The sequence below is a fragment of the Centroberyx affinis genome, unplaced genomic scaffold (genome assembly GCF_046629955.1).
Source record: "Centroberyx affinis isolate AG114_WGS23_722 - 3 ecotype Tasmania unplaced genomic scaffold, CSIRO-AGI_Caff_v1 ptg001373l_1, whole genome shotgun sequence".
Taxonomy (NCBI): Eukaryota; Metazoa; Chordata; class Actinopteri; order Beryciformes; family Berycidae; genus Centroberyx; species Centroberyx affinis.
This window is the reverse complement of record NW_027279859.1, coordinates 227,093-254,767: the sequence shown is the minus strand read 5'-3', so window position 1 is coordinate 254,767 and position 27,675 is coordinate 227,093. Positions and strand designations below refer to the sequence as shown.

The window sequence follows — 27,675 nt, the reverse complement described above, 5'->3', positions numbered from 1 at the left end:
GGGCTGAGGCCTGGCTTGAAGGCTGGGGCCCGCCATGCCCTGGCTGAATAGATCAACAACAGTGGCTTGTTGTGTTTGTTTACCCTTTCGCCCAGCTGCCTGGACCCTGGAGATGGGAGAGCATCCGTCATGACCCAGGAGAGGTGGGAGGCATGGGCACACACACTGGAGAAGGACACAATGGCACACACATTGCAGAGCTTGCCAAGAAAGCGCCCACACAAGACAATAATCCTAGATGCCCCGTTACAATAGAAGCAAATATCTGCTGTTGCAATAAACAGAGTTCATACTGTTAAAAAAAAAAAAAATAAAACTATATGTCAACTGTCATATCAAATAATTTAATTTAATCAACATAAAAATCAACAAAACATATATTTCAACAATGAGTACAAGTTTACAACCACAATTTGCAGTGTCCTGTTACATCAGGCAATAGTTGTTGAGTTTCTGACACTATTCCTGTCAAGAGACCTGCAAAGTTTCTGGTGTTATCAGGTCTCCTTCAGTTTCTCCCAGCTCAGTTCCGTTGTGTGGTTCCTCCGCTTTCTTTCCTCCTCCAGTTTTATTTCTCTGGCACGGCGGCGGACAGTGTTATGATGTTCTGCGCCTGCTTCAGCGAGGGCATGTCGATCATACTGCCTCGGAAGGTGAAGGCACCCTGGACGGGTTCACAATACAGGAGAGAGAAGCGAGAGCAGCATTAGAAAAGGACAGCAGAACCACTGTAAATACAGGTTATTCAGTTCTACATATTTTCCTGTGGGTAACATCATTCACAGATGCTAATGTATGTGTATAGGTGAAGCAAAAGTAGATTACTGTGCCAAAAATACAAAATACAGGGTATTATTGTTAGGGGTTCATGGCATCTATCATAGCAAATATTTTGTGTGCATGAGCGATGTGGCGTATAAGTGGCATAAAAAATGGTTGTGCACTTCTCAAAATGAACAGAAGAATCAAACATAATCCCACTGATTGTAGCAGAAATGTGTTATGGAAGAAAACGTAAATCAATAAAGAATGTTTCACTTTGGTGAGCCAAATTTTGCCCCATCTTTCTTCTGTTATAAAAACACAGTTTGAGACATCAGGTAAACTATCTCTTTACAGTGTCACCATTGTGCCTATCTATTCATGCTAGGAAAAACAAAAAGCTGCAAGTAACATCAAAGTCAAAAAAGCAAAAGACATTATAAAAAATTGAGTTGATACTAGTAGCTGTAGTGAATAGCTGGAGGTGAGAATTATGAAAAACAAGCACCTGTCGTGTTGTAAGACAAAGGGATTGACCCTGCTCTCTGTTCAAACCCCTATACACACACACACACACACACACACACACACACACACACACACACACACACACACACACACACACACACACACACACACACACACACACACAAACGCACTGCATGGCAGAGGGAAGGGTAGGATATGAGTCCCTCGGGCGATGCTTAGTGAGAGCAGCCCTGGCAGGGAGAGAGGTGTGGGCAGATTGTGTATTACCTCAGCAGATAGCCCACAGAGCTCAACACACAGGATCCAACCATGCACTAAATTAGGAACAATAATATTGTACACTTAATTGGCCCACCTCCCCCCCCTCTGTCTCCTATGTTGTCTCTGAGAGTCACCCAGGGGTGTACAGTATGTATTCTCTGGAACTACAGAGGTGTGTGAGTGGGTACACAAAGGATCAGTCCAATTCTCTGAGCAGAGAAAGACCGCTGTCATCTCTCCATGCCCCGCACTGTCAACACAGAAATGGTGTCACAGTGGAGCCATACGCTAGAGGGATATGGGTGTGGGTATGGGTGTCTAAAGACAAAAAGAATATTGCAGTTCAGTCTAAGTTGCTTCTCTAAATCTCCACAGGGATGTTAACTAATTTATTTAAGAATTTGAAAATATATATATAGAAATAGTCATTTTGTCACAGGACACGTCCCAGCAGTAGGATACAGCGCTCTATACATACATTGACCACAAACCACAGCCAAATTTAGTAACTTCAAAATGTCGGTCCAGATTTTGGAAAATGTGGTTGGCCTCTTTTAGAATGAAAGTGATATCTTAATGAAGTGGTAGCTTAAGTGAATGTTATTGGAAATACCACAGTAGTCACAGGACAGCCGCTAAAAAGCTTATGGGAAAGAGTGATGGGCATGTGTCCCGTCCATTAAATAGTTATTTTTGCTCTACATTTGTATACAACATAATGTTTTATGCAAACAAAAAATACATACTTTATACAGCTAGGTATGGTCATATTGCATGTTATGGTTATTGATAAGTAACTTCTTATTAGTGAAAATTCCCTTTGAGTTAATTCATGAACTGTCCTGTGTCAGCATATTTCAGCACTGGGAAAATACGGTGAGCATTTCCTACTTACTTGTCCACAATACTAACAGGTAAGAAACTACACAATAATTTTTTAACACTAAGAAATGAGCCACTGTTTTGTCACTGCCTGGTAGAGGGTGTTAACGTTACCTTTCCCTCCTTCTGGTGTTGGTCAAAGGCAGCGATCAGCTCTTTGGCCCACTGTACCCTCTCCTGGCTCGGGGAAAACTCCTCCTGTACAGCCTGGATCTGCCCCGGGTGGATAACCTGCTTACCTGTACACAGGAAAACACACACACTTTCAAAATGCACAGAAAAAAAAAATATATAAAGAGTATAATGACAGGGGGACAGTGGTTTCTAATGAAATGACATACAGAAGCACCCTGTTCTTATTAAGCAAAAACAAAACATGTTTTAATGTAGTTATATTCACATGCCAGGACTAAATCAACACAAAACATATTTTTGTATGAGAATTGGTATTGAAGAAGTAGTTATAGAAAATCGGGAGGAGTATCAATATTTGTGGGCTGCGGCTGGCACACAAGTATGCGGTGTGTGTGTGTGTGTGAGAGAGCGAGAGAGAGAGAGGGAATGAGAGAGGAGGAGAAAGAGAGGGATATGTAAAAGACTCTAAATGTGTGTGTGTGTCAGCATCTCCTAAGCCAGTCAGTGGGCCACCACAGGGCCGCAGGATGCCATGCATCACAAGTGATATCAGGTGTCTCCTCTATTGTGTCCTCCCGGCCCTGTGCAGCCCTGCTGCAGGGCAGAAACTTTGCTGCACGCTTAGTTACACTTCAATCTGTGACAGAAGTCATCTAGAACAGGACCCCGATGACGATAAAGTGGCCTGTGCGAGCCCGACGGGACCTAAGCACACACACACACACACACCCACACACACCCACACACACACTCACACACACTCACACACACACACACAAGCGTGCAAGCAGTCAAGTAAAGCGTGGAAAATTGCAAAAAAAAACAAAAAAACATATAGAATCGTATCGTATAATAAGACAATATGCCTGTAATTCAGTACTGCAATGATTATAGCCAAATGGTAATTTTTGATGCATCTTTACTGTACATTAATCCATAATTAAAATACTAAAATATGAAATGCCTCATTTTCTGTTTCTACAAATGCATATATGGTGATTATTAATTTCCTCTGTGCAGTGTTCAATGTCAGCAGATCCAAACCTCTCCTCAGACAATTGCAGAAATGACACCTTTTTGTCCAACTGAAACAGAAGCCTAACAGGGAGTTAAGGCAGCTCTGTCTGACACAATCCTCGCTTCCCTCCACTCCTTCACAGTTAAATCTGGGCGAACGCCACAGACATAATCCCGTGTACATTTGCGGATCAAACTTGTAGTGATAAGTTAAGGTTATGAAACGTCTGGTGAGAACGACAGCCCAGCAGCAGCCAGCAGGAACTCGTCACTTTAGGGCTTAACTCTGTCGCCAACAACAAATCCTTCAAGGTGGCCGAGCAGGCGGGCTGCGCTCGCAAAATTTAGCCCAGGAGAGGAGGAGAGGCGAGGAGGGGAGAGGAGAAGAGGCAAGGAAGGGAGAGGAGAGGAGAGGAGAGGAGAGGAGAGGAAAGAAGAGGAGAGGGGAGGAGAGAACCCACTCCCTTCATCTGCTCCTCTCACCCCAGTTAACCCCACAGACACTCACACAGCAGTTACACAATCAACGCACTCTCATTAAGGATTTTGGACAGTGGGTTCCAATTATTGATATGAAAGAAAATAATTAATTAAATTGTGACTAATGATGAATAGATACCTACTACCCAAGTGTGAATATTACAAAATACATTCTGTGTGTGTGTGTTTGTGTGTGTGTGTGTGTGTCTGTGTCTGTGTCTGCATCCATGCTTGTGCATGTGTGTAGAGCCGAGGGACACTGTAGTTGTATAGTCTCTGTTGGGTAAACAGCCTGAAGACTCCTTAGTCCCAAGATGGAGGTGTGTGTGTGTGTGTGTGTGCGTGTGTGTGTGTGTGTGTGTGTGTGCGTGTGTGTGTGTGTGTGTGTGTGTGTGTGTGTGTGTGCGTGTAATCTTGCGTATGTGAGTGTGTCACCTTGCATGCAGCAATTCACTGACTAAGTATTTTGGTTTTTATGCTTTTGCTTTTGTGTTTTTATGCATTTTGTGCATGTGCGTGTGTATGTGCATGTGTGTATGTGAGTGTGTGTGTATGCAGCACGTATGTTGCGGTCTAGGGGCGTGGCAACAGAAGCGTGCGTTCCCTCCTCTGCCACCTGTTTTGCTTCTGGCGATGAGTTGAAGATGGAAGTACGTTTCCACACTCTGTCATGAATCCCTGGAATTGGCAGGGTTAAATAAAAGTGGGTCCTATGTTTGTGTGTGTGTGACACTGTGTGTATGTGTGTGTGTGTGTGCGTGTGCGCAGGATGACAGGAGAGTGACAGAGCACAGAAACAGACAGTGTGACTCAGGTGCCCTCAGTTACAACCCATTGGTTCCCCCAAAACGCATCATTCATGCCCTCCAGCCAATCCCAGCCTGCCATGTGGTGCTGGCATCTCATTGGAGGATTGCTATTTAGCAAAGTGCTCTCAGGCGAATGATGGGCAGGGTCCCGGGGATGGCAGTGAAATGTGGTGCCTGAAAGCAGAGAATTTCCACTGCAATTTTGTGAAACCGTCCTCTATTTCTACTTGCGGAAGGCAGATATTTTCCAGTTGGTTGTCACCAAGGCGTAATGGCAAATGTGTTGTAACACACAGGTAAAAACGCCTGAAATATGTGACGCTGAAAAAGTGAAGACGCTGTCAAAGCCCCAGAATTAATTAGCTTCAATGCTGGGTTTTGCCTTCACCCCGTCCAGTTCACCAGTAAGAAGCACTGGGTGTTAGTGTTTCACCAGTGCTTTCCGTGCTCTGTGCTAATGGCTGCTGTATGCGGCTTAGAAAGTGCCAAGGTCAATTACTGCACAGGTAGAGGCTTTTGGCTGGACCGTATTATTGCTTAAGTACACTCTGGCCAGTAATAGCCACTAACTAAGATTATACAGAGTGCCCAGGCTTGTAAGCCATTAATCCATAGTCCTTTGAGTGGTTCTGTTCCATATCAAATCAAACTATTCATTTCATCAGCTGGCTGCTTCCCTCATCGTCTGTTATGGCTCACCTTGTGTACACACACCTCCCAACAAAGGCTTCATTTGTGCATTTCTGTTTTCATAAATATATTTAATTTAATTAATTTAGACTGAAACACACACAAATAAATCAAAATATTATATTTATGCTATTTGTATCAATTTGGGAAAACCCCAACGCTAAATGCATCGGATCTATCACACTTGACTGGGTGAATATTTCATACTGAAATTGTAAAAAAGAGAAAATGTAAAATTCTAAGGTGGCAATATTCAAATCATCTAGATGGTGAAAATACTCTGACTACCTTGTAGTAGTGTAGAGTAACTATAAAAAAAAAAGAAAAATCCAGTGTAAACACACACAAACGCACACACACCCACACGTACAAAAAAAAATAGCCTCACACCCTCCTTTGTGCACTGTAAACAGTGTCTGTTGCAGGCCGCAGGACCAGAGAATAGTGGTGGCAAATGAGGTCATTTGGAAAATCAGCTGCTATACAAGACACACTGAAACTCCAAGCAATGAAAAAAATCCATTACATCACCGTGCATATTTATGTGTGAGTGGACGTGAGTATGCAAGACATATGCTAGAAGATCACCTGCAAGAAGATTCGACATGGAAAGTGTTTGACTGTGTGCATGTGTGTGTGCGTGTGTGTGTGTGTGTGTGTGTCTAAGCCAGTGCAACGTGGGGAGGGTGCTCATGGATTAATGATTTGGCAAATAAAAGCAAATGCCAAGCACTTCTTTTCCTCCATTTCTTTCCAGTGTGAAAGCCCATTAATGATCATAATGTAATGTCTAACCTTGTGCTGCTCTATTCAGCGAACTCTTACTGCTGCCAGACACATAAAAAAAAAATCCAAACCGAAACAATACGGCATGTTAAAAAAAACGGTATATCTCGAGATCCAATGCTGGTCTTTTCTCACGTTTACGTGGAGCCGGACAACAGGAGAAAATGCCTCAATCAATTATTCTTCAAGGGACGAAAATACCAGAACAACAATATTTGCTGCAGCAATAGAAGAATAACTCTGGAATATCCACTTTGGAACAGACTGTCCTGCCTCCTGCGGTCTGTTACACACAGTCTGTGGGGCACACGCACGCAAACGCACACACACACACACTCACATACACACACACGCACATTCTGAAAGCGTTGCCTGGCTACAGACACACACTGAGCTCTGTTAAGCTAGAAGCTAACATTCGATGCTAACTGCTCCCTTCTCTGACACACACACACACACACACGCACATGCACAAACACACGCACACAAAACCATTTAGTCCTCCTTTCATGGTGGGCAGAACAGAAATGTCATAATCAGAGACCAACGTTTAACGACTGAGCAGTGCTATCCAGGTTTCGTTAGAACGGAAACCAAAGCGTGGAGTGGAGTGTGAAAAAGACGAAGACATGTAGCCGGTAATAAAATCACGGACATGTGATATCTTTTCTACAGTGCGCGAGAAATGTATGTCAATTTCAAATGAAAAGCCGGGAGATCGTTTGCTGCCTCCCACTGCTTTTCTAAGCAACATTTTAAACATTCATGAAACAGCTCATAAGTCCAATTCTCCTTTGGAAAGCGGGGAGGAGTAAGAGAGAGTGATGGGGGAAAAATGAGGAGCGGAGAAGGGACACACTGAAATGTTGCATCGGCCTGAATGGTTTGGGCAGAAAGAGCATGGGATATAAATAAAGGAAGGCAGACGAGGAAGATGTGATGGGATAAAATAAATCAGAGGAGTCTGGGGGGGCTGAGAGAAAGATATATAGATATATATTGACCTAGGGCAGAAGTAAAAGCTCTGCAGCCCGTTGCAGATGAGCTATCCTATCGGTTAATGGGACAGGGGTGAACCTGGCCTGGAGAGTCACATAGTAAGAAACTGTACCTGTGAAGCCCATGAGAGCTCCTTCTCTGGCCTGCTGTCTCAGCCCCTCCTTATCTTTGTAGTCGATGTAGACCAGGTCAATGGCCTGCAGCCCAAATGCCTTGGTGGTCACCACCACCTTCTGCCGGGCATAAAGGAGCTCCCTGGCATCCTTAGTCCGAGTGGCTCCTACAAGAAAATATATGGGTACACATGCAGAATGTGAGCATGTACAACACACATTACATACAGTATGGAGGATGCGTGGTGAAGATCTCAGAGAGAAACAAGTGGATGTGCAAGGAAATAAGAGGTGGATAGGGGTTAGATGTAATGGATCTAGAATGAAGATGAATGGAAGAGGAGCGAGTATGAAACCCAGGACAGCAATGTTCCTTATACATGCCATTCTCTTTCTAGCATCTGGCATTTGAATGTTACTTCCCTTATTGGCAAAAATGCATGCCTGGAAGACCATGACTTAAAACCTTTTATGGATCGGTAGAGTCTACTGGTAAATTTGGCATACCTACGATCTGCCAAGCACCACCTACTTCAATAATGACGATTTGTAAAATGACATTTGTAACTGGTTCAGCTGCAATTCATACAAACTTCTTCCATTCCTCCTCCAAAATACACCATAGAGGTGGCATGGGGGGCATGTACTGTGAGGCATGTATTTGGAGATAAGGCAACATTAAACTGACAGATTTAACAACAGAGTTTGACGTGATGTTCTCTCCCATACAACCAAAAGGAGAAAGAGAGAATGGCAGATAGCAAAGGGTGAGAAAGTGGTGTGTTGTGTGGAGCGGACAGACTAATGGGCACCTATGCTGGCACAGAAGTCATCAGAGCCAAACACCACGCCGTCATGGTGGAGACCAGCCTTGGGAGCAAGTCGACGCACTTCCTCGCACACCGCCTGGAACACACACAGCGGTGTGTTATAGCCACAAAGAATATGTGTCTAATACAGGCAGACACAAGCGAGACAGATGCAGGAGAGAAATGTTATACATCTTTGCACCATGTCACGTTTCTCTTTTCTTACATTCTGATGCTGACCATAAGCTGTATTCCTATATTCTTTCTAGAGTCCAACCAATATGGGTTTTCAAAGGTGGATACAATATTTTTGGATTAAAGCTGCCAATAGCCGATATTTTACGCTTATATTCTGTATATATAATTTTGAACATTTTCATTCCAAAAAACTCTAAATAAAAGCATTTAGTGTTTCCTCTGGAATTTTATTATTTTTAGGGTGAAAAAGCACTAAAACTCTCCATTAAAACCCATGCTAATGAACATATATATATGTATATCGGTCTAACCCTAATTCATACTCCAGCTTCCATTTCACAAAGATTGACATTAATGTGAACTGTTCCACTAAACACACCGCATGCAGACATGCACACTTACACGCAAACAAACACAAAAACACACACAAAACACCCACAGATACTAAGAGATGTCTGTTCATTTTTGGCCTGCCTCAGACACCTTGCTAAGATGACAGCTGAAGATAAGACTACTGGCCACAAAGACTATTGAATGAGGAAAAAAAACATGACTGGAATGTGATTGTCTATGGTGAAGAGCATGGAACAATAGGAATGTGCCTCCTGCTTTTGTCGGCTTCCAAATTAATTTCACCACTAGCTGTGACACAGCGATTTTTTTTTCCATGCTTGGAACCTGGGGTTCAGTCTGGGCAAAGATACAGGGTGTTCTCAAGAAAGCACACAGAGGCAACCCCCCACCCAAAAAAAAACACTCACACACACACACACACACACACACAGACACGATCACAAAACAAGAGGGGGGAACTAAAAGACAAATCAAAAGAAAGAAGGACAGCATGTTTCTCCCCAAATCCCCAAAACCGTGCCCTTTCCCCCGTGCAGCTGAAGGTCGTGCTGTAATATAACCAGAATTGCTTTGATGCTTGCCAAAAAATCATTAAAAACTCATCCAATAAGATGATATTAAAACAGGTCTAATTAAAACATGTCAGTGTGTCTGGAGAGAAAGAGAGACAGAGAAAAATAGGAGACAAAAAGAAAAAAAAACAGGCTCAAAAGCCTCATTTTGAGAGACTGTCCGAGTGCTTTGAATCCCTTTCTTTTTGGACACGTGGAGCGTTTCGCTGGCTGACACAGTCTTTAATCTAAAGTGAACAAGGGACAAACAGCAAAATGTCTTACGCAGGCAGTTTTTGGGTTTGTTTGTAATTTACCTTAAAATTGAGCAGGCCCACAGCGGTTTCCACGAAGGTGACCAGGCGAACGGGCTCTGTCAGCGCCCGTCCTTTCAAGTGGTGCTGAAACCTGTCAACAAACTAAACACACAGGGACAATCACACGCACAACTCATTAACTATAGCCATTGTTCATCTGAATAGAAAAAAAAAAGAAATACTCCAAACAATCATAATAAATTCATTTGTTCTCACTACTGTGTACGCCACACTACAGATATTCTAAAACAACTCAAGTATTCCTCAAATCTCTGTGCGGCACTGGAGCTCATATATCCTCTGTCGTGTTTACTTTTTCTCTATGTTTTTAAGACTCATTATCAATTTGAAACTATTTAATTTTGTTTATGACAACCATTGAAAGCCAAGGAAATGTTGAGTTATGATATATTTGTTTTAATCTGTGTGTGTTTCACATTAATATGTGTGGTGAAACACTGCTGCCAAGCTCAGTGGAGTCATTAATGCATTATGAGTTATATGAATGGGGAAAAAACAGGAAACCCAAACTGAGATATTGAACTGTTTGTGTCAGAGTGAATTTGAAATTGTGAAAAAAGCTTCAGGATTAACAATACATAAAATGGTAAGACAGCTCTTTCAAATCCACTGTGGGGGAAGACAGAGAGAGACAGGGAAAAAAAAGAAATTTAAATGTACAAAAACTCACTTTTGATATAAATCTTGACACCTTTATTACCTGTATCGTTCCCATTTCACTCCTTATTCAGAAATAAATCTGTGAGTGTTCAAATAGCAGGGACAGGGGAGCAGGGGAGAGGAACGACAAAGCAGGGGGAAATGAAATATTTTACATTATCACCAGGGTTCCCCCTTCGTCTGAAGTCTTCTGCTCTACCTTCTTTCAGAGGCTCCGCACAACTACAGCATGTGCTCCCCCGAGAGAGCGCTCACATGTAAATGCACACGCGCACGCTCGAGCACATGCATACACACCGCGCAAGAAAGAAGAAAAAGTACCAAAAAAGGGGAGAAGAAACAAGATTTGGGATGTCTTTGAGTGTGTTTTACTCCTACATTATTCTGTTTTGCGTCCCCCCTCCGTGGCAGGGAACAGGGAGATTGGAGCAACAATCAGAGTGTGATATGACACTTTGCTGAGGCCTTTATTCTGCACGGCTCCTGCTAATATGCGAGCTCACCTAAGAAGGGCTTTAAAACCAAGTTTAGTTCTTTGAAGACCAAAGCATTCCAATTTTTTCCAACAGACCAGTTCACAGCTAGCTCTGGACTGCCAGTGGGGTAGCCCAAATTCCAAAATCTATCATCTGGAAACACACAAAAGCCCCCTCCGTCAGATATTTCCTTTCAAAGCCAGTCCAAAAAAAAAAAAAATAGGAGAGGGGGTGAAAAGCTCAGAGTAGAAATGTCTAACTCCATGTCCCCCCTTCCTCTCCTTTTTCTCGCTCTCTCTTTCACACACCAGGAAAAAGACAGATATAAATAACCTCAGGTAAAGCACCGCTATTTTTCTAAATGAAGACCAAAATAACCCCCATGTGCGCACTCACACCACACTTGTTCTCAAACTCAAAGAGTGGGCCTCCATTGAAGGATTTCAAAAAATAGGGGCAATTTTAATCATCTCCCCATTCAATCTCAGTTGGATAAATCATATCTGAGAGATTTGCATAAATACAAACCATCAAAGACTTTTCATCTTCAAAGAGGTTTTCAAGACCCAATAGGCTTTGTACTGTAATCATCTGAGGTCACAACCCTGCAGGAGCAAGGCTGCTATGGCAACATAAAAACTAACGCTGGGGGCTTAGCATAATATCCCCCCTCCTCCCCAAACACAGAAAGGGAGGGGGGCAGAGAGGGAGAGGAGGGAAAAGAGGGTGTAGATAAACCTATTTCCCTGACAGAAGATACTGGAGAGATATTGCACATTGTGGGGAAACCTACCTGATAATACACACAGATTACCACCGCTACACCGCGCTGCGCAAGACTCTAACAAGGCTGCGGTGATTGGGCTGTTTGGGTTCGGCCGAGGGAAAACAAATGACAGCTCGACGCGGCGCCACTGGCTAAAGAGCCTCAATGGCCAAGCCTCTCTGATTTCATGTTTATGTCCTTCTGGTGTATTCTCCAGTTCAACAATAATACACTTTAAGGGCCCGATTCACACTATATAAGAGCCGCTGCAGCGCTCGTTCATTGTTCCTCTGTCGTGTGGATGCAACCATTAGCTGTCAATGGCACTCAATCTGAAGACCCTTCGAGATGTTATTCACTACTGACACAAAAAAAAACCCACCTCTTCTTGCCGTTCAAGGCCTCGCTACACACCAAGCCCTCTGACGATTTCACCACCCGATCATGAGAAGGGAAGGAGGGAGAGATGGAGCTAGAGAAAGGAGGCTATAGTGGGACAAGTTTCAATTAATTTTCTTCAAAAGGGGGCCAGATTAAATGTTTCCGGCCTGCTGAAGTGTTCATTTCACAGAGGGGAAGCGGAGAAAGGGGATGAGGGGAGGGGACAGGAGGAGGAGGAGAGGAGGAGCGGGGCCGGGGTGCGATTCTTTCGGTCCCAGTGCACACCAAATAGTGTGGTGGGCAAAGAATGCACACGGCTCCGAATCTGTGTGAGAATTGTCCTCGGACAAAGGAGGGAGTTACGCCTGTTATAGCCCAATAAGGCCTGTCAGTCACACAAGGGCTGGGGGAGAGGAGAAAGGCAGAGCTAAAGATTTCCACACAAAGGGAAACAAGTAAGTCCATCTTTTAGCAACAAATCAGTCTGGAGGTTCCAGTGCTAATATCAATAAAAAGGGAGGAAAATAAACAAGAGAGGGATTTACTGCACTGCCTTACAAGAGTGGAGAAAATCAGACACATGCTTACAACACACACACACACACACACACACACAGATGCGCACAGACACACAGACATGCATGTAAACTGAAGAAAAAGTCAAGCACACAGACAGGAGGAAAATACATACACATGAAAGGCAGACGGAGACGGGAACATACATAAACATGAACACACACACTGGTAAATAAATGTCCCATCAAGAGCTACAAGCCTGACTTAGTGGTTTTCACTGGCACACATTCATGCACCTGCTTGTGCACAAACACACACACTGCAAATCAAATGTGTATAAGGTACACAACAGACTAAGTTTGCATCCACGAGAATATATTTGTCCTGAGGGGAAATGTATTGATATAAACAAGTGACTTACAGAATAAACGTAAAGGTCGTCTTTGCGCTTTAGTAAAAACTTTATGTAAGATAGGCATTTACTTATTGGTGTATTTGTTTTGGAGCTGTGAACATACAAGCTAAGATTTCCAGCATTAAAAAAAAAACTTGGATTTTAAAGGGGAAAAAAAGAATGGCGAACAAAAATAATGTTGTTTTTTTTTTCAAATGAAGAATAGAGGTGAAGGGGGAAACGGCTGAGCGAGGGGAGAGAATCTGTGAACACCTGTCGGCAATTATACTTGGAAGAAAGAAAAGGCAGCAGGAAATAGACGTGTTCTAATTAAAACCACTAGTTAAAAACTTCCTGCTTCTGGCCCCAAGACCCTGTGTGAGTGTATATGTGTGTGTGTGTGTGTGTGTGTGTGTGTGTGTGTGTGTGTGTGTGTGTGTGTGTGTGTGTGTGTGTGTGCATAAGTAACGCATAGAGGGAAAAAGCCAGACTGGTCACCCTCCTTTCACTCTCTTTTCTCTCTTTCACCCCCCCATATTACCCCTTACCCCTCTCTGTCTCCCCTAACAAAAAAATTATTCACCTCTCCTCTCTCTTAATCCCCTGACATTGTTTTGCCAATTTGTAATTTGACACAATCAACAAAATATTATTTAAAAAAAAAAAAAAAAATAGCCACCTAAAGCTACCTAGTTTTAGTCACCTAACTCAACTAAAAAATCAGCTAGACTAAATTGCTTACACTTGTAGATGTGTGAGAGAAAAAGAGAGAGAGATAGATAGATCAAGAGGAGAGAGACAGAGACAGAAGGAAATGAACGATAGAATGGTTGCTATCTGAATCTGGGCATACTCTGTCATTTGGTGTTTTTGCTTTGGCAAAAAGTACTTTTGAATTTCCTGCCAATAAAGCACCTTTGAATGGAATTGACTTGACAGAAGGACACAGACACACAAACAGAAAAGGAGGCAGACAGTAACCTGGTCCCTCCCGGTAAGTGTCCCATATGGAGCTGATCAGAACGGCCTGCTTTAATGATGTCAATGTCTCCTGACCTGTCGAGAGCTGACATCCGCACAGCGCCCCTTTATAGAGAGCTAGAGGGATGGCCAAACCCACACAAACACCTCTCTTAACTAGGGCACAGGCCACTTAGCATGGACAAATTGCAAACACTAATTTATAAGGAAAAATAGGAACAATATTGGTGGGTAATCATTTCAGAAAAAAACCTCAAGTTATTTTATTTGTGCAATTATCAATAACTTTTGCTAGAGTGGTGATCAAAGCTCACAATATCCTCCATCAAATCTGGTATCGGCCTGTGATCTTCGTCATACAGTGAAACTTTAGTAACCGGGAAAGGAGGCTGTTTGACTTTGTAAAATGTTTGGACAACTGAAATATATTACAATATTTAAATGTGCGCGTGAATAAGTAAATGCAATATATGTTTCCATTCATTCTGCCTGTCCAGTTGAGTGTTTGTAGTGCGGTTATATAAGGTTTTACTGTAGAAGTCACCATTGTGTTGTTGCAGGGACCTATCAGGCTTCTGAAGCTAATCCGAAGAAATGTCATCTGTTTCTTGAGCCGGAGCCAAGAAAAACACTCCGTCTCTCCCTGGGTCCTGCCACAGGGATCGATTCCCACTTTTACTGGGAAATGGAAAAGTTTGTTATGATTGCTTTGAAGATTCCCGTGGTTTCCTCTTACTTCATGGGCTTGTGTAAGAGCACCACTGTGTTCTTTAAAAGACACAGGGAGGAGAAGGAAAGAAATGTCATGGATATTTTTAGTCTTGTTTAGTTTTTGCATGTATACAGCTTCCTGGAGGAACGGGTAAGAAAGCTCACTCATAGCTCCATTTAGCCTATTTTTGTTCTTTTGAAAGACTCGGATCTCTAATACGGACTGAGACCTGTCGCCTTACCCACTGCACCTCCTGCGTGTCCTCCACTTTGGGCAGCATGAGGGCAGGAGGGAGCACCTCAGCCTGCAGAATGACCTGCAGATCAGCCTCAGCCAGGCCGCTGGATACCGAGTTCACCCTCACACACTTTTCTGTCCGCCCCAGGTCCAGTTCCACCAGCATCCTGGGAATGGTCTCCCTGGCCTCCGTCTGCAGCACAGGAGCACAAGACCACAGTCATTATAATTATTAAATAGAAGTTGACTTTGTCAGATTGTACTACTTTGAATAATTCATTGTACTTCATTTGATGTTCATTTATTCAAACTGTGCTAAGTTGGAAGTGGATTCAATATTGAATTACATAGATCTAATGTTGAAAGCGGGCCTACTTATTGTAGGAGCAAAAGAGTACTGTATTATACTGGAAAAATGAAACACAAACAACACTATTACAAGAGGATTAAAGCTCTTTTTAGAACTATTCAACACATTCAAAATAAGCTGAGATACAAATCAATTCAATTCCACAAAATAAAAAGACTTGGCTGTATTGTGTAAGAAAAAATGCAATAAAAATTCAATTGGTAGGAGAGATGTGCCTCCAAGGAAATGGCCGAATATAAATGATTTTGCCCATTAAGCATGACAATGAAAATAACAATCATATTACAGAGACAAATAATGTGTGTGATTAAAGTGGGCCATCAACAGTGCATACATCAACCTGGAATAAATCCAAAAAATCAAGATGAAAGAGAAATCCCCCACAATCCTTTTCCACTTAACATATGGCAAGAGAACACTAAATAACACGGCACACATCTGCATGCTCCCCTGACTGCAATCCATCTATGTGCGCTACAATGCAACAAAACAGAGCCTGCACACTCAACTCCGTTCTCTCAACACAGGCATTATATGAGGAGAGCAGGAAGAGAGAGACGAGGAGGACGGAAAATCAAAGAGAAGCTCGCAGTCCCAACGCCTATCAGTAACACAGTAGCACACGCCGCTAGATTCAAACCAGATGCTGGGCTGGAGGAATGGAGAGACAGAGGGACGGAATGGGAAGAGAAGTCCGGCGCAGCGAGAGGAGAAAGGCTCTCTGGGAGAAATGTGTTACGAGTTAAGCGGCATGAGGAAACGGTAGCTTAGGAGTTGTCAGGTCAGATCAGAGACTGGAGGCTTTGAGTGCTTGTGTGTGTTTTGTGTGTGTGTGTGTGTGTGTGTGTGTGTGTGTGTGTGTGTGTATGTGTGGTAGAGATGCTCTGATTGGGATTCAACTTAAACTGATAACATTTTCTCTTAAAAAGTAAAACACTCAACATCAAACACATGCTGATGAATTAATATATGGCGTGTTCCAGAATGTTTTAGAAAAGCGATTACTTTTGAAAAATGATTAATTACTGAAATGACGTGTGTGTAATTAAACTGATAGGTGGCGGAGAATGTGACATGCCATGCAATGCAATTACATGCTCGACGGCAACGTTGATGATGCAAATGCTTTGCGTTTTCTGCTCCACAACATCAGAGTGGAATATCTGAACAGGCCGATCATCGGTAGGCCAATCACTGCAGTCATGTGTGCATGTGAGTGCGTGAGAGAGAAACTGTAGACAGATATAACATGGAGAGCCCATACATCACCGTCTCTTGTAAAAACTAATAGTGAGGCAGACTAGAGTAGAGCTTAATTCCCAGGTTCTGCTGGGTGACGGCTTGTCGGGACCCCTCAAGGGTCACGGGACAGCTCCTGAGGCAAAACAGCCCTCGCTCTGATCTCCTGGAATGCAGAACTGTACTTGATATTATGAATACCCCTCCAATATCAATAAAATATGGTATCAAAGTACATATCAAAGATTAGCCTGGATTTAATAGGGGTCATGTGCGGGCTGCACTTCTGTGTGTCGTCTATGTCTCCCTTTCGCTACATTGGATGAGACAAGAGGGATTGTCACACCATATGAGGAGTGCGCTGTGATCTTTGAGTCTTACTCAAGTTTTGGAATAGCCTCTCTCTCTCTCAGCCCAAGATAGACCCATAACTGTATCGCGGTAACTTAAAACGGACGGAGCGATTTACGCAGCCATAACTCACTATTCATAAACCTGCTACATGGTGGATGAAATTCTGTCCGTCCCTCCTCAGTCCATGGGGACAAGAGAAATGGATCTATGAGAACCGCCGGTTGCCTCATGTGCCAGGAGTCACATTCATCCCTGACCAAACTAAATAAATAGCAGTCCAACAATGATCAAAAAGCATGGTTTATAACATTCGCAGATCAAATAGACAGGAGAGGGTTGAGTCTTGAGCTCCAACCTCAGCCTGATATACTGCCAGCCTGCATGTATAAAATTCTTTTTATGTAACCAGACACCCAGTCATCGCCAAAATTGTCTCCTGCACTTTTCTTCTTTTGTGCCGGTACTTTTGAAACCATGACGCCAGGATGGTGGGCTGTGGAGATGACCAGGTCACTGTGCACTCTCCCTCTTTTATCTCTTTCTCTCTCTCTAAAGTGAGAGAGAGCATATTCTGCCAGACACCTTGACTCCTATGGGCCCCGCTACTCCGAGCTTGAATAAAGCCCTTTGAAAATGGGATATTTTACATTAATGGACAGCCGTCCAACAAGTTGCTTCAAAGCTCCCTCCCCAATCACCTGGTGTCCCATGGAGAGCTCGCCCCGACGTCAGCTCCATCTCCTCTTTGATTCCCTCCATCATCCTCATCATTAGAAGCTGACACACAGGCAGGCAGGCGGGCGGGCAGTCAGGCAGGCAGGCAGGGCCGCCGGACGCATAGACGCGCACAAGGAGCTTTTCAAGTGCAGAGAGGCTGACCTTCCAGGAGAGAGAGGGCAGCCCCTTAACACACAGCCTGAGTCTCCGCGCCCAGGATCCTACAGAGTGCTGTGTGTACGTTACGCAGCATGGCTACCGCCTTGTAGACACCACATCAGACTGGAGCGTCCAAACTGATGTGTGTACAGTCCACAGCAGGACCACCTTCCTCTCCTGCATCAGATCATGGATGTCCAGCTCTGCCATCATGCAGCTTGACACAAGCAACGTCAAACACCGCCTCTGGACTTAGACTCGGTGTGGAGACTCTGACTAAACCACTCTCGCTCTCTTTCCCTTCATTCAAACTGAAGTAGATCTCAATGCAGTGGTAGGCAGTGTATAGACTGGATAGAAAATGTGGCCAAATAAAGAGAGAGTTGCATGATGTGAAATGTGCTTTAAGGAGGGCATAAGAAGGGGTAGAATAAATGTATTTTGCTAGTAAAACAAACATAGGTACAGTACATATAGCCTAAACAAGAACAACTCAAATAAAAGACAACGTAAATAGCATAAATCAGAATCATTTACCTCAGTCACAGAAGAATTAAAGTCACTTTCAATGCCATTCTTAAGAAAGTATTAACAACAGAGTGTGTGCACTCTCAGTAAAAAAATAGAAACTTATATATACAGTATATCATTGCATCTTTTGTTACCAACATAGTACCTTCAAACAGTACAGTGCTGTATCTTTTATTCTGAAAGTGTGCCTATACGTATGTGTGTGTCTGTGTGTGAGTGTGTGTAAGGGGGAGGAGGGAGAGAGAGATCATGAGTCACAATGAGCGTAGTTGTTTTTCCTTTTTTTTCCCCTTTTGAGAGCCGGCGTTTTGCGTCCTGCTGTGCGACTCGCAATGCCATTTAAAATGAGCTGTAGACTAGCGCAGGTGAAGGCTGCCTGCCTGAAGTGTGACAGTGTGCGCATTGGTTTGTCTGTCTGTCTGTCTGTCTGTCAGTGTATGTGTGTGTGTGTGTGTGTGTGTGTGTGTGTGTCTGAGTAGGCTCCTAGTCATCCTGGATGGGTTTTGACAAGTGACACGCGGCACTCCAGAAAGCTGGAGTGGGATGAGTGATTAATGCAGGCTATGTTGATAACTGAGACGCAGGAGAGAGAGAGTCAGGCCTTCACTCTGTCAGTCGGAGACACCCTGTGTTATCTGTTATGCTGTCAGGGCAGACAACAAGATAACTAGCAGGATAGAGATGGAGAAATTTGTAAGTCATGAAACCTGCTTGTCATAGATGGTCAAAGCTGGCAGCTAGAAGTGGAATCATGGCTAGCTTATACACACTAATTAGCCACAGTAAGAGCTTATTACAGCAATTTTGGTTACAGCTCATTACAGGCTGTATTACATGAGGGAAAAGATTCATTGCCAAAACACTATATAATTTTGGGAAGAAAAAAAAAAGTACCTTAAGTTCATCTTTCAATATCTCTAAAATACAATCTAGTCTGTAAAATGCCATAATCTATTTTAGCTTTGTTCCATCAATCAATTTTTAAGTGTAGGTGCCACATTTTTTTCCCAAATGACTGATATCTCATTTTGGAATAGACTTTTCACTGCAGTCCTCCACACCTATGTTTTTCTTTCAGATTTGACTTAAGGTATACAGTATGTTGAACATGGTTTCAAATAGCTGGCTGAAGCACACCCTTCTTGCAAGATAAGAGAAATAAAGCATTCCCTCTTTTTCCCCCCCTCATACACCCACATCTGCTGTCTTCTCCTCTCCTCCTCCCATCCTTCCCTACTTCCCTCTCCTTCTCCCCCTTCCCATCCTCTCTCCTCCTCCTGGGGCTACTCTCCAAGTGTTGGTTGCGCTGAGCAGCCCACGTAGCGAAGAGCGGTGTGGGCCGCGGCTCTGCCAGTGAAAACACAAGAGTGTAACAGGATAATGAGAGAGGGAGAGAGGACCTCTCTGTTCTCCATGTCTCAGCGTTTTCCGATCCCTCGCTCGGCCTCAATCCTTGCCCTCAGCCCACAGCATCTGGAGCTGCTATGTGTGTGTGTGTGTGTGTGTGTCTCTGTGTGTGTGTGTGTGTGTTTTTCAGCGGATAATCAAAAGACATGAGAATGCATAGAATTAAATCGGTTCGATGCATTATCTACACACATACACACACACACATACATATATGTAGAGGGAGAGAGAAAAAATTGATAAAAAATGCAATTTCAAGCCCTCTAACATTCTAACAAATGCCTTCTCTCTCTCTCTCTCTCTCTCTCTCTCTCTCTCTCTCTCTCCCCTCTAACACCTGACAAGAACTCTGTCCATTCCTGAACAACGGTCGCTAATCACAGCACTGTCATCACTCTCCTGTGCACCCTGACCTCTTGCTTGCCTCTAATCCCCTCCCAAAGGACAATCTGTACATGACACTTGACACTTCACACAGACACACACACACACACACACACATTGCTCCCTGACAGACAGGAAGGTTTGGGATGGAAGGTCTTTCTGATCTGGCCGGGACAGGGACTATTTTCTGGCTGAGCGGCTCAGATCCCCGTTTGTGATTCTTGGCAGCCTTAGTGGGAGTTTCTCTCAAGTCTACTGGGTCCTCTGAGGAGCTGGGCACACAAGCACACAGGCATACATACACACACGTACACAAGCACGCACACTCGTACATATGCAAACACATGCATACACATGCATGGAGATACACGCACGCACACTGTAAATACAAATGTTCAATATTCATAATTCAACTCACTAGCATTGATTCCCAGGAGTTGCTTCTGTCAAGTGTTTAGTCATTTGAATCCACTTATATGGAGAATAGATCTTTCAATGTCCTCTGGAATAACACTGTGTGCATTCAACTGAGGTCATGTATCAGTTGACAGTTGGCTGCATAATTTATGTTAAGTTGAAAACCTCCAGTGTCAGACTCAGTTCATGCACAGAACATAGTTCATATCTTGAGTGCATTACTACCAGAAACAGGTAGTAGACAGTAATAATGTCATCCTCTGTGCAATGTGTGATCTATTCCTCCTTAAGCTGCTCTGCACACTGCAGCCAGAAAGGTCTATCTCCTGACCGGTGGTTAATAGTGTTACTGGGGGGAAGGAGAGAAGAAAAGAAAGAGGAAAAAAGAAAGGAAGGGAAGAGAAGAGATGTGTGACGGTGTGCACATTCATCGGTGAAAACAAAGGGTACTGTAACAAGTTTTTTCACATAATATATGTAATAAACAATCATCCAATCATACAACTAAAACTCAAGGCAAACTAAAGCCAACAATCACAGCCACCTATGCCAGCCATAAATACAAAATCACCTCTCTCTTTGATTATTGGGCCCTTTTGTCATGAGGACCTTTTCCGTCCCTCCAGGAATTTGTGATTTTATAATCGCAATAATAAATGCAAATTCAACAAATCCCCACATTTTGCAAAATTGCTGATTTTTTTCTCCACACAAAATAGTCAATTAAACAGAGTGCTGGCAATTTCGGATAGAATGGTTGGAGATATCACTAACAAACCATGTCTACCTTGGTCTTCTTATACAACAACCAACGACAACACTGTGCCACTTTTGAGAGGGAGGAGATGGAGGATAATTTAGATAAGTTCAAGTGAGTTGTAGTTTGATATAGTTTTATTCACTCCTACAGGTGGAAGAGATTGAGTGCACTTAGTTTTTTTTTTTTGTTTTAAGCAAGCAACTTGCCGTGGCGCGCTTCTATGTCTAAAGGTATCCAACAGCGCAAGTGGCTGTCAACCGACCAAGCAGAGCCCATATTCCTACTGACTTGACAGTTTATGCAGCATGAAGACTAGCGTTACCGTTACATTTAGGCTTAATTTGTTTAGTGTAGAGCTTAGTGTTTATGATCTAACGCTAGGTGTTATATAACATTAGCTAGCATTTGTTTAAGTTACAATGTTAGCTAGAAAGCTACCTTTGCTATTGTTACTTTGTTGATACTGTGGTGTGGAAGTTGTAAATGTTACATCTTGTTTAGCTTAACTTATTGGAAACTTTTAATGTACAATTGATACTGTAACCTGTTATATTAGTCAGCTTTACAGACAAAACAGGTGGCAACTACCGAACTTGAAACTAAACTAGCTTTCACTTGCTTTTATGTAACCTGCACTGTTATAGTTACCATTTTTCCATTTATCCGAGCCTTTGGTTTGCATACTGTCAGAAGTACACAAACTCTACCTCAGACATAGATGGACACTTTTTTTAAACGGAAGTAAACAGTTTTATAATCATGAAACATATTGGACTCGTATATATATAAAGACTGGAATCCAGACACAGTATTTCCTTTGTTCCTTTGAGTCCATGTTTTTTTCTGTTCTGAAAATACAAATAAGCGCAGCTCCTGTACAGACCCACGGCACGTGTGTTCAATTCAATTCATTGCGCTGAAGCATTACGACACGGTTATCGGTTAAATAATTCCACTAACATCACTTAGATACCACAGGTGATAACGTACCTAACGTACCTAACGTGAAAGTTTATAGGGCAACGAAAGATGTGGATGTATGTAAATTAACGGCAGAGAGTGGGGTTCAGTGTGGGAGCAATGCTCAGCTAGTGTGACACGTTTATCGGTTAAATTATCTATTCCACCAACATCACATACCACAGGTAACAATGTTACCTAGCGTTAAGATTTGCAGGACAGCAGAAGATGTGGATGTCTGTAAATTGACGGTGAAGTGTGTGGCTCTGTGTGGGATTCAATATGGCATTATCAGTGTATTGGACTCAATGTGGCATTTAGCCCATAGGCGAGAGGCCAGTCAAGGACGCCCTCTAGAGGCCATCTCACGAAGTGACATCTCACTAAGCGTTACCTGACTGACTGACTGACTGACTGCATGACCTGAATTTGCCCTGCGATGCCCTCGGCTGCGACGTGGGAACAAGAGTCCCTTGAGCTGCCTAATGCCATAATGACCATGATATTTTACACATAACCAAATGAGGTAGCCTAATTAAACAATTTAATGCATTACATAGCAAATATTTATATGTCAACATACTTGTCTTCACACACATGGGTGGTATTAATATAAACTCTGTATCTTAGTTTATCAAGTTAGTAAATACGTTTGCCTCATTAATATGCTCCAAAATCAAATCATCTACTCTACAGGGCCTACTTGTGGTGTAAGTATGAAGTTATTGTGTTTACAGCAATGTGTCTATAGACACACATACAGACTCCACCATGACGACATATTGTCCCGCATACCATACCATGGTGGTGGGACATAAAAAATGATGAGTATTTAATTATTTCCAGTAGTTTCTGTGATATGCAGTATGCTTATTATCACAGGTAGTGGTTATATATGACTGCTTCTTAATGGAAGGTAGTTTTTTACCAACCTTTTACCAATTCCTGCAATTTTACTGAAAGAGGGAAAAAAAAGCCTGATCTAATTGCAACTGCATCGCAATTTTTGAGAAAACTCATCACAAGATCAACCGTTTTTGGTGGTAATAATCACAAAAACTCCAGGAGGGATTGGTTTCTGGTTTCCTCTGTGGGTCCAAAAAAGGCTACCCGGGGGTTGTTCATTATTCATGTGCCACAATTTCCATCAACATTTCTATGATTCTTTTTGCATCGTGTTGTCAGCAGAAATTATTTCAGCTGGCCTATACTTTCAAATGAACAAATAGTGCATTCACTATTATTATATACATTTTAAACATATTGAGTCTGCCCTGGTAAACACTACTCGGACCTGCAGTGAAGCAGTGACTCTCTAATGATAGCAATTGCATATTATTTCAAAATTCAGAGGCTTATCGGGAGATGAAGAAAACAGGAAAAGAAAACAACATCGGTCCACTTTCATACTTGAGTGAGATAGGTGCTCCCTGCCGACTGGATGTACACAAGTGTATGCGGTTGTGTTTGTGTGCAAGTAAAGTTTGTGTGTGTGTGTGTGTGTGTTTGTGTATAGATGTGTGTATGTGTGTGTGTGTGTGTCTGTGTGTGTATGTACATGTGTCTGCATGTGCACATATTTCTGTGTTTTTGAGTGTGTGTGTGTACGCATGTGCACATTCGTGTTCTGCGAGCCTTGTGTGTTTGTGTGCGTTTGCTTGCACGCACTAGTGTGTGAGAGGTGCTCCCTGCCGAGTCGGCCGCGCCACCATGCCATCTGGAGAGGAAATCGAGTGTGAAGTACAGTATAGTTTGGGACCAGGCTCCGTGGCAGCGGCTCAGCAGTTAGTTCATTAGTTCCAAACTTCCAGGGATTAGGAGAGAATCTCTACGGCAGGGAGGCAGGGGGGAGTCAGGGAGGATGGAGGGACCCGACGGGGGGAGAGAGAGAGGGAGAGAGAGAGAGAGAGAGAGAGAGAGGAAGAGAGAGAGAGAGACACACGCCGAGAGGAAAGCTAGACCATAGGGCACGCAGAGACAGAGAGAGAACATGAGAGAGATAAACAATCTTAACCCTGAGGACCCTGGAGAGGAGAGCAGAGTGAGAGAGCGAGACAGCGAAAGAGCAAGACAGCGAGAGAGAGAGAAAGAGAGAGGACAGGTGTAGCCGTCAGTTCCGCTCCAGGGTTTCAACCTGCCCTCCCTCCTCCTCCACCCCACTGATCATACAGATATGATGATATGTGTAAGAGTGTTAGAGCAGTCAGCCTTGTCTTCCCTCCCCTCTCTCCTCCTCCCTCTCTCCCCTCCGGGTCCACGGTGACAGTTAGCAAGCTCTGGGCGGCTCCTACCCCTCACTCTTCTCATCTCCTTCCCTCCTAAGCAGCCAGCATTACTGCCAAGATGGTGCACAGACATTTTAGGAGTCAGAGTGGCAAGCAATTACAACGGGCACTCCCGGATTTAAATTTTCTGGGGGAGGGGGAAGAGTGCCCTTTTTAAGTAGCATACCTCTTTGTCATGAATATCCTGCCCTGTTTTAGGGTGATAGGTGATGGATAATGAAAAGAATACATTAATGAACGCATAATAGGAGGGCACTTTGTGAGGGGCAGCAGCCCCATTTGGAGCCTATCCGTGTATTTACCTGGTAACTAACCTCTCATTTCTTCTGATGCCTTCCTCCCCTTCTGCCTCCATGGCATTTAGCAAGCTCTATCTTTCTCTCTGTCTCTCTCTTTGTCTCTCTCTTTCTCTCTCTCTCTCTCTGTCTCTCTCCGTCTCTCCAGTGGGCACCAGGCATGCATCGCAGGGGCAGTGTAGAGGCCTGGCATCGCTTGGCAAGGCGACAGGCCCACTGTGCCGTTGTCATGGTGAACATAATCGCCGCTACAGTGTATACTGTGGCAATTGTCAACACAAACAGATTCACACAGTAAATGCTAAATCTCTCATTTATTTATAATTCAGTAGGTCCTAGAAGAGATCATGATGTGCTATAGTAACCGGCAGGGTGGGGGTAATATTAAGATTCTCAAAAATTCTTGACATGACATTTTCTAGGAAGATGATAAACGCAACCAGTGACAAAGTCAAATTGATTTCAAAACACGCAATTTAATATAGAAAAAAAAAACATGTCTTAGTAGTATGCATTGGCACCCACACATACACACACACACACACACAAACGCAAAGCACTGTTTATCCAATAGGAAAAAATATCACCTTAAGGCAAGGTATAAACACCAACCCCCATGGATTTCCAATTGCCACGATGGAGAAAGCAGCTGAGAGTGTGGGAAGCGAAGAGAGGGTGCCGGTAGAAAAGGTGCATTGTATTATTGAGTTAATAACTCATTTTTATATTACACAGTACGACCTAACAAATAGATAATGGAACACAGCTTTTTGGCATACTGCGCCAGACTCTTTTAAAGCTAACATATGGTGTCAAAAATTGACTGGATTCTGTCTTGACGCCTTGTACTGTGCCGTGCAGTGCAGATCTAGCCAGATCAGAGAAGGGGAAAGCAATGGGATTATTAGGCAGGAAATTATTGTAGTACAATGCTATTTTACAGGGTTTATTGTTGGTATTTTTATGTGGCAGACCTGCTCAAGGATATTATTCTGCATGTTGAGGGAATGGAGGCCCTGTAGCTAATGTCATTTTCCCCTTCGTCATTAACAGCACCTATCAGCGGCCTAATGATATCCTTTACAGGTACAACCAGCCACCTAAAATGACAAATACGGGAAAGGCGCTGCGAAATGTTTTAGTATCATTCATAGAGACAGAAAAAACAATATTGGGGAGTGGGTTTATATCATATTTTCATATCATAATCGTTTCCTCTGAATCTGAATGAAATTGGAAATTTATATTGTATGTGAAATGAGTGGGTTGGAGCAGGACACTTTTCTTGGAATAAGATAGAGACATGAACCTGTCACATGCTGACAGCTCAAGAATCCAGAGTCTGAATTCTTCTCAAGCCTGAATGGCTGCTACAATGCTGCATTCCTCTCCACATCTCCCCTCTAACACATAATAAAGACAGAAGCACTGACATCCACCAACTCCTTCGCAGGGTCACAGTTTTAGCCTGTCAGTCACACAAGCCCTCATCTTATTGTCTTTGCCTTCTACAGGAACAGCCTCCAGCCATATCAATCATCTTTATTATCATGACTTAAAAACCTTTGTTGGTTGACTTTTTACCCGGGCCCCTTCTTTATCCCGCTCTCCAATCACAATTTCATGGGCAGTTCGGCAGGGCCAATGGGGAGGTGGTGTGGGCGGGAGGAGAATGCTTTTAACCTGCTGCATCTGGTGCTTTCCCGCTGCTTCGCCCAGTGGGACGTGGTCACCTTGTTTTAAAGGACTCTGATAGGGGGGCACCACTGCCTTTATGCCAGCATAATAGGGTGAAATGTGCTTGTTTTAAACATCTCACTTAGGTAGTTTTCCTTTCAGTGATTAAGACCTCGCACCTGTCTGAAGGAGGGAGACGGGATTAAAATCATACAGGATCACGCAGCTTTGTGGGGGTTTGTGTCAGTGTGCTCCTCCCTGACTCTGTTCATATGAGGGTGAATTTCATTTATATATGTGCCCTTGTGTGTTTAAGTACCTTTTTGCTGAGGGCTACTCCGTCCTCACAGTCCAAGACGGCACAGTCGACATCCAGCGAGGCTAGTTTCCTCAGTTTCCGCTCGTCATTGCCAGGGCAGTAGAGGACCGCCCTGCGGGGTATGTAGCGCAGCGAGGGGCCTGCAGTGTGATGGTGACCACGCCATCCTCCTGCATACAGCTGCCAGGCTGCAGGCAGGAGCCAGCCACTCTCCCTGTCAAGACACATATACACATACATAAACACACACACACAGAAATGCACATACGGCATACAGATATACACACATACATTTGTGCACACCACACAAGCATAGGTACATTCAGGCAGAGGTAACATGCATACACACACACACACGCGCACACACACACACATAACTTTAGTGCATACATTACTTATGTGCGCACAGTATCAATACAGGGCTGTGGGCAATGAATAATTAAATGAGGGTGTTGCTGCATTCATCATCATAATGTCTCCGGTGTTTATATTGGATGAACATCAGGGAGGTGGCCTCATACTCCTGACTATTAGTGGAGTGAAAGTCTGGAAACATTTCATTTAGTGAGTTCTGTTTGCCTTTCAGCTTTCCATTGAAGTGGATGAGACATGTTGACCTGTGCTTTGACACTGTTTGTTGGGAACAACCTCACCCAAACACTGAGCCACTCATATGGTAATGTTTCCACAGTTAAGCATATTCAGCTGAATATCTAGGCAGGGCAGAAAGTGGGAGAGCTGGGGTGTCAGTGATAGCTGGAGAGATAACCCATGGAAAAACAAAAGTTTGAGCAACACAGTATAGCTGTGTTATTTTAATTAATAATTTATAAACTACTCCGACTTGTAGTTACGATACACAATGACACAATGAATGCACATATACATGAAGGGGTAATATGGACGTATCATATTACAATATTTTGAGATATCATTGTGATTTACGCTATGCATCTAAATATTTTGCTTATTAAACATAAGTTATGAAAAAAAAAAAACTTCAC

General features: G+C 43.3%; 1 protein-coding gene across 1 annotated transcript in view; it reads right to left on the bottom strand.

Annotated features, from left to right (window-relative positions):
* Positions 1–335: 335 nt before the first annotated feature.
* The window catches only part of clybl (citrate lyase beta like), a 56,113-nt gene continuing 28,773 nt past the window's right edge, over positions 336–27,675 (bottom strand). The window contains exons 2-8 of the mRNA XM_071525981.1: positions 26,672–26,885; positions 14,801–14,989; positions 9,653–9,754; positions 8,236–8,329; positions 7,423–7,590; positions 2,509–2,633; positions 336–664 (exon numbers count right to left, since the gene is read on the bottom strand). Of these exons, the coding sequence (XP_071382082.1) occupies positions 569–664; positions 2,509–2,633; positions 7,423–7,590; positions 8,236–8,329; positions 9,653–9,754; positions 14,801–14,989; positions 26,672–26,885 (988 nt within the window). The 3' untranslated portion in view covers positions 336–568. The remainder of the gene's footprint in view (positions 665–2,508; positions 2,634–7,422; positions 7,591–8,235; positions 8,330–9,652; positions 9,755–14,800; positions 14,990–26,671; positions 26,886–27,675) is intronic.